At 41.3% G+C, this 12,088-nt stretch overlaps 1 protein-coding gene across 1 annotated transcript in view; it reads left to right on the top strand.

The window, feature by feature from the left end:
- The window catches only part of STK4 (serine/threonine kinase 4), a 90,208-nt gene that overhangs the window by 20,079 nt on the left and 58,041 nt on the right, over positions 1–12,088 (top strand). The window contains exons 6-9 of the mRNA XM_027558464.1: positions 947–1,114; positions 3,845–3,982; positions 7,442–7,570; positions 8,464–8,650. Of these exons, the coding sequence (XP_027414265.1) occupies positions 947–1,114; positions 3,845–3,982; positions 7,442–7,570; positions 8,464–8,650 (622 nt within the window). The remainder of the gene's footprint in view (positions 1–946; positions 1,115–3,844; positions 3,983–7,441; positions 7,571–8,463; positions 8,651–12,088) is intronic.

Genomic DNA, 12,088 nt, shown 5'->3' with positions numbered 1-12,088 from the left:
AAGAGTAAAACTACACCTGTTTCTTACACCACTCACAAAAATTAACTCAAAATGGATCAGAATAAATGTAAGGTCTCAAACCCAAAAACTCCTAGAAGAAAACATAGGGGGAAACCTCCTTGACCTTGGTCTTGGCAGTGATTTTTTGGATATGACACTAAACTCGCAAGCAATAAAAATAAGAATAAGCAGTGGAACTTCATTTAGATTTTGGTTGGGATTGAATTGAATTGTGTTGAGGTTGTGTTCAATCATAAATCAACTTGAAAAATACTCCCATCTTCATGATGTCATGTTTTAAAAGTCCTTTTCTGCTCCAACCTTATATAATTATTAATCTGTACTTTCCTTGAGTGCTTTTTGGATTTTGTTCTTTACGTTTAAAATTTTAACCTATTTTGCTGAAAGTATAAGTTAGGAATTCAAGTGTATAGTTTTACAAATGAATAGACAGATGCTCCTTTTCCAGCCCTTCTATTATTATTATTTTTACAATACTTGTGCATCTATCTTGGGATACTTATACGTAGGATACATTTCTAGAACTAGATTTCAGTCAAAGGATATGGACATTTAAAGTTAATAAATATTGCTGAATTGCCTACTAAAACATTGTACCAACTTGTGTTCCTTTATCATTGTATTTTGATACCTGATTTTTTTCTATGCTATTATCCATATGAGTTATTAGTAATCTTTTTAATTTTTGTCAATCTCATTTTGGTGTTCCATTAACTGGTTGACAGTTACTTTTGTGTTTTAATAATTGATTGAGAATCTTTTACGTTTCAATGTCATTTGAATTTGTTTTGTGACTTACTTACTTGATCGTGTTTAAGTATGGTTTGTATATGTATTTCAAGCCCATGACAATTACTATTGTTAGAAGGGACTCTTTCTCAACAGTTTGAATGATTAATGTTGATCTCTCTCCTTTCTGTTTCAGGATACCATGGCCAAGCGAAATACAGTGATAGGAACACCTTTTTGGATGGCTCCAGAAGTGATCCAGGAAATTGGGTACAACTGTGTAGCAGACATCTGGTCATTGGGAATAACAGCCATAGAAATGGCTGAAGGAAAGCCTCCATATGCTGATATCCATCCAATGAGGGTAAGGAAATGGACAGAAAACCAGTGGGATGGTCAGTTACTGGTGATAATGAGAAACTGAGTTAAATGGGTGTCTTGGTTAGGTACCAAACAGTAAATGAATTAATTGTAAATAATTGAGAAGTGTCAATCTAGACTTCAGATGATACACTTCCACTAGTTGTAATCACTAATTAAGTCAAATGTAATCCACCCCTGTTCATTCTAGAGGTTGTGTATTGATATCCCTCTGGCAGGACTTGATTGGTTTGACTTGTGCAGTGTATGTTTTTAGTAATTCAAGCACTCACATATTAAATTGTTTTACATTTATTTTTGAATTTTTGACCGTGTTCCACAGCATGTGGGATATTAGTTCCCTAACCAGGGATTGAACCCACACCCCCTGCACTGGAAGCACGGAGTCTAAATCACTGTACCACCAGGGAAGTCCCCAGGTGCTCACATTTTAACGTAACAACGTTAACTGGAGCTGTGAAGCAGTCCTCTGCTTTACACAGGGCATGGGCTTTGCACTGCCCACCACGGTTCCCTGTTCACCCGTACCAGTCATAATGTATTGCCGTGTTTTCTCTGTTTCTTACACTAGCCTTAAGAGGAAAGCAGAGTATTCTTTTCAACTCATATCGCTAACACCCGGCCGGATTCATTTGTTGTCTTCTTCCTGCCTGGCCTGGGTAGGGATTTACATGTGTGATTTCTAGAAGCTCTGTGCTCCCTGACCTACATCCAGTTCTGGAATGTGAAGAGCCCACAGGTGTCTCCATTGACACTCCTTCAGTGTTTCTACATTAAGCGTTTTCCTGACTTTCCCCACCCCCAGAACACCTCAGCACAGCACTGTTACAAGACCTGGACCCCTGCCTTCCTCAGAGGCTCCAGAGTCTTTTCCATACCACCCAACTCAGCTCCTCCTCTTCTCTGATTAAGCAGTCCTTCTGTTAATAGACTTAACAGGTTTTTTTTTTTTTAAGTTATTCACATGCCCAAAGGTAAGCACCTCTCTTTTTGGGGGGGACAGAAATGGAGAAGGATGGGAAGATTTACTGGCTTTATTTTTAGATTCAAATAACATAATTTAGGCTGCTTATTGCAAAGAGTTTTATTTTTTTTAAATCTGTACCTTTTCTATTGGAAACTCAATAAATAATTTTACAAGCGTACCTTATGTTACTGTACTTTGCCTTATTGGATTTTTTCAAATTGAAGGTTTGTGGCAAAACTGCATCAAGAAAGTCTGTCAGTGCTATTTTTCCAACAGCATTTGCTCACTTCATCTCTCTGTGTGACATTTTGGTAATTCTCACAATATTTTAGACCTCTTCATGATGGTGATCTGTGATCAATGATTTTTGATGTTACTATTGCAAAATAACTCCCTGAAGGCTCAGTTGAATGTTAGCATTTTTTAGCAATAAAGTAATTTTTAAAGGTATATACATTGTTTCTTTAGATATAATACTGGTGCATGCTTATAGACTACAGAATAGGGTAAGTCTAACTGTCATATGCACTGGGAAACCAAAACAATTCATGCGACTTGCTTTATTGTGATATTCACTTTACTGCAGCAGTCTGGAATGGAACTTGCAATATCTCCTGTAGGTTTCTTTTTTGAAATCGTAGAATTTCAATGTAATGTAGTGGGTCAGTTTTTAATTTTCAAATATGTAGGTAGAGTTGGCGTGGCTTGGAGGGTGGTGAATCCTTTGTGATTTGGGGGGACTTCTGGGCTTATGACCTCCTCGCAGTTACCACTTGCGTCCAGTGGTGGGGGTAACTTTCAGGAAGGAGGGACATTTGACAGCTGAGGTCATGTTCAGGATATCGATGCTCTTAGAGCTCGCCTTTTCACTTTGAAAGGCAACATGGTCAGCAAAAAACAAACAAAGCTTGCTGGATATTGTTTCAGTTCAATTTGGTCACTTAATCCTGTCCGACTCTTTGCGACCCCGTGGGCTATAGCACACCAGCCTTCCCTGTCCTTCACCAGCTCCTGGAGCTTGCTCAAACTCATGTCCCATCGATTCGGTGATGCCATCCAACCATCTCATCCTCTGTCGTCCCTTTCTCCTCCCACCTTCAATCTTTCCCAGCATCATGATCTTTTCTAGTGAGTCAAATTCTGCGCATCAGGTGGCCAAAGTGTTGGAGCTTCAGCTTCAGCATCAGTCCTTCCAGTGAATATTCAGGAGTGATTTCCTTTAGGATGGACTGTTTATTGTTTAGGGGACAAGAATACATATGCCAGAGGGGGAGGGAGAAGAGAAGCGGAGGGAGCAGGAGAGCTCTGTCAGATTCTCTAACTCAGCAGTTCCCAACGTTTTTGGCACCAGGGACCGGTTTCGTGGAAGGTAATTTTTCCACACTCTGGTTGGGGTGGGTGTGGGTTTCAGGATGATTCAAGCACGTTTCTTTTATTATATTGCCACTGTTCTGACAAGATGTGGAGCTCAGGTGGTAACGTGAATGATGGGGAGTAGCTATAAATTCAGATGAAGCCTCGTTCATCTGCCCGCTGCTCATCCTGCTGTGCAGCCTGGTTCTTGGGGACTCCTGCTCTAATGGTCATACTTCCTACTTTGAGATACTTAGATTTTCGTTGCAATTAGGATGGGCTTATAGAGGAGAAGAGGAAAATCATTTTATCAAACTTCGAAGTTATGTCTAGTCATTTTTATTGGAGTATCACTTTTATTTTGCCAAATCATTTTTTTTTCTTTCCAACCAGGCCATCTTCATGATTCCTACCAACCCACCCCCCACATTCCGAAAGCCGGAACTGTGGTCAGATAGCTTCATGGATTTTGTGAAGCAGTGTCTTGTCAAGAGCCCCGAGCAGAGAGCCACAGCCACTCAACTCCTCCAGGTATGACTCACCCTGGGATGCTGCCTCTCTCTCTGTTTCATTCACAAGTTATCCATCCAAGATGCTGTTGACCCACCCACGTGGAGATGGTGAGGAGCTCTAAGATATTCCTTGCCTCCTGTGAGGTTTGAATGTAACTGCTTAGAAGAGACATAGAAAAGAATGTTAAATCGCTGAACAGGACAATCATGCAAGAAAATACAGGGCTGTATGGGATTAGAGAACAGGAATTGGCCTTTATTGAGCACCTGCTGTGTGCTAGATACTTTACATGTTGTGCCATTTAATCAGCACATACACCCTTTGAGAGAGGAGTGTTGTTTTACTTTTATAGATGAGAAAACAGATTTGGAGAGGTTAGCTCATTTAGAGCCACTTGGTTGGTAAACAGCAAAGCCAGGCTTAGGAGCTAAGTCTTTTTGATTCCAAAGCAGAAGAGCCATACCTACTTCTGGCAAAGAACTGGGATCAGTGGTAGGTCCACCATTTTCAACTGGTGATGCCAGGACTGCTTTCCTGGAGGAGGTAGCTTCTGACCTTGGGCCTTGAATAATGGGTGGAATTTGGCAGGCAGTGTGCTTAGTCGGCTCAGACAGTAAAGAATCTGCTTGCAGTACGGGAGACCTGGGTTTAATTCCTGGGTCGAGAAGATCCCCTGAAGAAGGGAATGGCAACCCACTCCATTATTCTTGCCTGGAAAATTCCGTGGACAGAGGAGCCTGGTGGGCTACAGTCCATGGGGTCGCGAGAAGTCAGACACAACTGAGCGACTAACACTTTCACACTTTCTTGCTTAATATTTAGGAGCTTGGATTCTGGAGCCTGATGCCCAGGTTTGAATCCTGGCTTCCTGTTCGCTAGCTCTGTGACCCTGGGCAAGTAACATAACCTCTCTGTTTAGTTTTCTTATCTATACAGTAGAGATCAAGTACCTGCCCCATAAGTTGGTTGTGAAGGTTAAGTGATACAATATGTGTGACTTTGAATAACATTTTCAAATATAAAAGATAATATATTATGAATTTGACATAAATCTATTGTTGAGGTAGGCCAGTGTTTTTCAGTCATATCAGATCCATTGCTGCCTTACCAATACAAATTTTTTAATACTTATTATCTTTTTGGAATGAACCTCATAGATACTAAAATCTACTTATGCCCGTAATTTAAAAAGAATCAGTATAATATCTGTGATATGATGGAGAAATATAAGGATAATTATTTATAATTAAGTAATATATGTGTCAATATAGAAATGCTCCAGCTTTTCAACTTAGAGATGTAATGAAGTAATCAGACACCTGTACCTAACATCATGAATGAGTTTAAATTTAAGAGCAGTAAGAAGAACAGAAACTGTTCCATTCAAGAAACACAGGAAAATGAGTGGGTGGATACTAACAGAAGTCTAATGTTAAGTAGTAACAGAGCAGACTGATTTGTATAAGAGGAGGGAAATGAACTTATGGACTTGCCCAGTGGAGAGAACAAGGAAATAGTTACTCTTGCAGATGAGCTGGGTCCTTTTTCTGAGTAGTGGCAAATTCTTTTCCTGCCTGGATGAGGTATTGATACAGTTTTATAGAAAAGATAACTCCCGTATTTCAATCCCACCACACATTAAGGCATCCTGTCCACTTCTAGAGTTCTTGCAAAGCCCTGGAGCCCATATCTTCTGATGGGTGGTGGGGAACAGAGAATGGATTACAGATAAACACGGGGGACAATATGAGAACAAGTCTGGAAAACAACAGCATCCCCCACCCTTCCAGAAAGGAATTTTCCTGTGTAACTTTCACAGCATAAATTTTTTTATTGTGGTACACAGGCAAACAACAAAATTGTAAGATGGTATTAATGTTAAAAACTTTAAGCCTAGGATGGATGATCAACAAGGTCCTGCTGTATAGCACAGGGAATATATTCAGTATTCTGTGATAACCATAATGGAAAAGAATATAAAAAAAGAATGTATGTGTATAACTTAGTCACTTTGCTGTACATCAGAGATTGGTGCAACATTGTAAATTAACTATATACTTCAGTAAAAAAAAATTTTTAATAAAGGACTTCCCTAGTGGTTCAGTGGTTAGGACTCTGCTCTTTCACTGCCAAGGGCCTGGGTTCAATCCCTGGTTGGGGAACTAAGATCCCACAAGCCATATGGTACAGAAAAAAAAAAAATCCCAAAAGTTTTAAGTCCTTTTTTCTATTGAAGAAAGTCAGCAATATCCCTGTTTCAAGTGCCTTTTCCAGGTGCATAATACTCGGGCTTACATCTGGTACGTATTTGTGACCGGTTTTAGTATTTCTGCAGTAACTACCTTTTGGCACTAAAATCTTTTTGCATATGCGTGCAAGCTCAGTCATTCAGGTGTGTCCAACTCTTTGCGCCCTCATGGACTGTAGTCCGATAGGCTCCTCTGTCCATGGGATTTTCCAGGCAAGAAAACTGGAGTGAGATGCCATTTCCTCCTCCAAGGGATCTTCCCAACCCAGGGATTGAACCCAAGTCTCGTGAATTTTCTGCACTGGCAGGCGGATTCTTTACCACTGAGCCACTTGGGAAGCTGCCAAATCCTTTTTACCCAAATACATAGTTGGAAATGCTGTAGGACATTGAATAGAAAGAATAAGCAGCATGAGTAACCTATTCAGTGATTTCTAAACAGTGTCTTTATCCCACTTATGCCCCTCTCTCCGAAATCACCTCCCAAAGTAACCAGACTATGCTTATCTGTTGAAGAAATGTGTCAGTGTCCATGTATCAAAGTGTGTCTGTATTCTGAGGCGTTCGGGAGGTATGGGGGATCTGTGCTGTTCGTTTTTGTACGGGACTCCTCTGCATTTTAATCGAGATTGCTTGTTTCCCTGCTCCCTATCCTTTGTCCCATGCAGCTTGTGTGCTCTAAACATCTTAGCCATAAGCTCCCTACACATTTACAGAGCTTCCTCTCGGGGGGCAATGCCAGCCTGTTGAGACTCTCTAGAGTTGCTAGAAATGGAGGAAACATTCCAGCCAAGCCAAAAACGCACGGGCAAAACTGAACGTACCTGCTCAGAGTTATAAAGCGAGTGTGAGTTCAGTTCAGTCGCTCAGTTGTGTCCAACTCTTTGCGACCACATGGACTGCAGCACGCCAGGCTTCCCTGTTCATCACCACTCCCGGAGCCTACTCAAACTCAGGTCCATCGAGTTGGTGGTGCCATCCAACCATCTCATCCTCTGTTGTCCCCTTCTCCTCCCGCCTCCAGTCTTTCCCAGCATCAGGGTCTTTTCCAATACGTCAGTTCTTCGCATCAGGTGAGAGTGTGAGTTAGGGTTGGCTGTTGTCCAAAGCATAAAGAGAATGATCAGATGCACTGGTTGGTTCAGCAGAGACTATAGAGGGCCTCCTCTGTGCTGGCTGGTATTTTGGCACCAGTGCCGCATAAACCATCTTCAACTTTCTTGTTGAAGCACCCGTTTGTCAAGAGTGCCAAAGGAGTGTCCATACTGCGGGACTTGATTAATGAAGCCATGGACGTGAAGCTGAAACGCCAGGAGGCCCAGCAGCGGGAGGTGGACCAGGAGGAGGAAGAAAACTCTGTGAGTGCAGGCGTTGCGGTGGGCCTTGGGCATTAATGCTTGTCATTTTGTGATTGTCAGCCAGGTAAGACGAGTCAGAGTTGTGGCGTCCGCCTGGAGCTGGAAGGCTCCTTGCCCCACCGTGTCCTGTCGTGGACCAGGGCTTGCTGGATGGATGTTTGTTCTTCTCCCAGTGCTTCCTGAGACACTTCCACATTTTATTCTTTTGCCTCCAAATCTTTTCTTCAGTTTAACTTTTTATTCAGGAAAGAGAACATTCAGGTCTGAGACTGGGTTTTTCTGTGCTCTTTTGGGCATCTAGTATCCATACTAGCTATGTAGACTTTACACTGATAGACTCTCTCACAACCCTGAGATTCCAGAGGTGTGTACCTTAGCTCCTTAGAGCAGTGTTAAAAAATATGCAGGTTAGGTATGCGGCTCTTACATGGATAAATGTATGCTCTTCTTTGGTTGGCTAGGAGTGTTCTCATGGAGTATAGCTTTTAGAAATTGTGAATCAATATACTGTACGCCTGTAACATATATAATGGTGACTCAGTGGTAAAGAATCCACCTGCCAATGCAGAAGATGTGGGTTTGATCCCTTGGTCAAGAAGATCCTCTGGAGAAGGCAACTCACTCCAGTATTCTTGCCCAGGAAATCCCATGGACAGAGGAGCCTGGCGGGCTACAGTCCATGGGATTGCAAGAGTCAGACACAACTTAGCGACTAAACAACAACGACATATTTAATACTGTACACCAACTACACTTGAATTAAAAGAGTGTTCTAAGTTCTGTGAATAAGCCTCAAATCCAGAAATATTTGCAGCAGGATGAATATGAGTAATTCAGAAAACTCGATCATTTTAATCAAATTAGTCCTCATTTGAGATTTCCTCCTTTTCCAGGAGGAGGATGAGCTAGATTCTGGCACGATGGTCCGAGCAGCAGGGGATGAGATGGGCACTGTCCGAGTAGCCAGCAGCATGAGTGACGGGGCCAATACGATGATCGAGCACGATGACACGTTGCCGTCCCAGCTGGGCACCATGGTGATCAACACGGAGGACGAGGAAGAAGAAGGCACGATGAAAAGTAAGGCTCTGATTAAACAGACTGACTTCACAGGCAGACCTCGTGCATTCCAGAGAAAGCAGATTCTCTCGGTCCACATGGACTCAGTCTTGAGGCTCCACTCTGTGGCTGCAGTCTAAGGAGCGAGAGCGCTGGGGCCTCGCTCCAACCCTCTCCAGCAGCAGTGGAGGGTTCGAGGAGGGAGGAAGCTGGCTTCTGCAGTCAGAGGCAGGGAAACAGCAGCAGTGAGGGTTGACTTTCGGACCCGAACAGCCATTCTCTTGTTGAATGTCATCATTTTTTTTTTTCTTCTTTTCCTTGATCTGCAGAGGCAAGCACATACATTGTTTTTTCTTTTTTCCTCCCTAAGTGATTGTTTATTTTATTTTAATTTATAGTGTTCATTGTTGATTTCAGTGATTAAGTGACTGTCCATATGGCCCAAATCAATAGTTTCAGTGGTTCTGCTTCTGGTCCAGCACTTGGTATGGGCGGTCTTTGTCAATGCAGACCATCTAGCCGGCGTGTTGTGGTATTTCGTAGTGGTTTTAATTTACATTTCCCTGTTGACTAACGCTTTGGAGCATACTTTGGTGTGGTTCTTTGTCATGTATCTCTTCTTTTGCTTCTCCCCCTTCTCCTTTGTATTGTTGTTGCACATTTTACTTCTAGAGTAGTGCGTACATCGTTTTGATGCGTAATTCAGAGTGTAGTGGAACTCTGAGCTGTTGACCATACGGATTATCTTCAGTCTGTTTTCATGATCTTTAGTCTGTGTGTCTAAATCGGGTTTCTGAATTCTCAGTCAGTATCTTAAGGATGGGAGTGTACAAATTGAAGAGTCCTCAGTCACTTCTGGTTTAAACACGCCTCTAATGCTGCTGGTCCTTTTTCTTCGGCCTGTGACTGAGGCCTTACACCTGTGCTCAGTTCTCATCGAAGGGGGCCATCCTCCCCTCTCCTTTGAGTTCTTTTCTTTTCCCCTGTCTCTCTGCATCACAGACCAGGTCACAGAGGACAGGAATTTGGGAGTACAAAGTGGTAATAATAATAACTGAGTTGAGTTCTAAACATACAGTGTAGCCTAAACTCTGTGTAGGTCTAAAGCATTAAATATCTATGGTCTTTTCATCATTGTGTTTTTTTTTTTTTGTACCTCATCTTTTAAAACTTTTGAGTTTTAAACTTCTGAATCAGGGATTATTTGGCAAACTACGGTCCACAGGCCAAATCCGGCCTGCCACCTGGCTTCGGCAGTTAAGTTTTCTTGGAATACAAACATGTCCATCCCCTTGCTTATTATCCATGACCACTTCTGCATTATGGAGACAGAGCTGAGCAGTTGTGAATGAGACCAGGTGGCCCCCAAAGCCTGAAATGTTTGCTGTCTGGTCCTTTACAGACATAAAGAGTTTTCTGACCAGTGCTTTAGACCTGCTGCTTTGTGACTGATTGATTCATTCACTAAACTTCTCTTCAGTGCCTGCTACTGTATCCCAGGTACTTTGCGAGATGCTGAGGATACAGCAGAGAATGAAGAAACAGTCCGTGCCCTGAAAGAAGCTGTTGTCTAGTCTGGGAGACAGACCATTTAATTATACTTCAGCGTATAAAATGGGCTTTAAAGCAGAGGTAATCTGGGTGTGTTGGCGAAGCAGAGTGGAAGAATATTTAATTTAGGCTGGGGATTACTGACAGATTCCTGGAGGGAAAAGGCAGGGAGGTTGGCAGTGAGTAGGGTGGGTAGAAATATGCCAGCAGAGGAAGCCGGGTCCACAGAGTCCAAAAGGCAGTGAGTTCAGGGGAACCGCAGCTGGTTTATTGCAGCTGGAACAGACTCTTCCAGGGCTTTGGTTCTCAGGCAACCCCCTGGAATTTTCACCTTCCAGGTCTGTGTATTTATAATCAGCCCTTTGTTTCTGAAGGGAAAAGGTTTTCTTGTTTTCTTTTTTCTAGTCTGGGGCCCAGGCTCATCATCTGTGTTTGACTTTGGGTCAGAATTATACAGATGGTGAAAGAGTAGTCACACTGCCGATGGATGTGTAAATTGCTCTGACTTTTCTGGAATGTAGTGCATGTTAAGAGTTTAAAAAGAGCAAACCTTTGACTCAGTAAATTCCATTTCTAGGAATTTGGCCCAAGAAAATAATTGAAGATCTAGGCAAATTAATATTCCAGCTTTATAAAAGTAAAAAGATAAATTAACATGTTAATATGTGCATTAAAAAAAAAAAGACTGGAAAAAAAATCAAAAGGCTAGAGAAAAATCAACCAAATATTAAAAGTAGGTAAAGGGATTATAAATAGGTACTTTCAACTGTATTTATTTTCCAAGTTATTTTCTAGAGTTATTCTCAGAGGAAAAAAATACCACCAAAAATACTGCTGATATCATGGTATATCCTGTAAATTATTAATAGGACTTTGAATTCTTCATTGACTTAAGAATCTTTTTTTTTTTCCTTCTTAGTCCTTGGACTGTTGTTTATGGCCTTAAAAATGGATATTTACAAAGAGTTTATGGGCTTCCCTGGTGGGTCAGATAGTAAAGTGTCTGTCTGCAACGTGGAAGACCCGGGTTTGATCCCTAGGTCGGGAAGATACCCTGGAGAAGGAAATGGCAACCCACTCCAGTATCCTTGCCTGGAAAATTCTATGGACAGAGAAGCCTGGTAGGCTACAGTCCATGGGGTTGCAAAGAGTCGAACACGACTGAGCGACTTCACAAAGAGTTTATAAAAACATTTTCACTCCCTGCTAGTCTCAATTCTTACTACAAAAGTGTTCTTAGGGTATATTTCATCCCCTGGATGAAAGATTTGGTGTTCCGTAAATTGTCAAGTGAATGCTATGTACTAAATTTAGTTTTTCTTTTACTCTTTTTAATAGCTAGCCTATGTAATTTGTTAGGTTTGTTTGTTTCACAGTAATGAGCTGCTGACTCCTGTTTCTTTTCATTGACTAAGTGCTATATCGTCTCCTTGTTGTAAGGGCTTTAATTATGAAGATGATTATAATCCCTATGTAATATAACTTGGCTGACCCATTCATGTGTGTTGTGTGTGCATGTGTTATGCTTTTTTTAAATTTAAAGAATTCATTTTGTTCCAAATGTAATTGTCATATTTTAAGTGCTCATTACTTCAGTGGGTTGTGTGTTCAGTTTCTGAACTTGGAGAGTGTTATCATGTCTAATGAGAAACATACATCTTTTATTATAGCCATGAGGGAAAAACCCACTTAAAAGCCTCAATAGTCACAGCTAAGTGACATTAAATAAACTTTGTTCACAATCTGTTTCAGGTTGTATAATTCAATTTTTGAGTCACAAGTTAGATTTGCCACTTATTTTGAGATCTTTACTCATTACTGTAGGAGTTGAAACTTTTCACTATGGAAAATTAAAATATTTTTAATTTTAATTTTGAGAATAATGTCACAACCTCTATGGACATATAG

The sequence above is a fragment of the Bos indicus x Bos taurus genome, chromosome 13 (genome assembly GCF_003369695.1).
Source record: "Bos indicus x Bos taurus breed Angus x Brahman F1 hybrid chromosome 13, Bos_hybrid_MaternalHap_v2.0, whole genome shotgun sequence".
NCBI classification, from domain to species: Eukaryota; Metazoa; Chordata; class Mammalia; order Artiodactyla; family Bovidae; genus Bos; species Bos indicus x Bos taurus.
The sequence above is the reverse complement of the archived record's forward strand: the minus strand, read 5'-3'. Positions and strand labels throughout refer to the sequence as shown.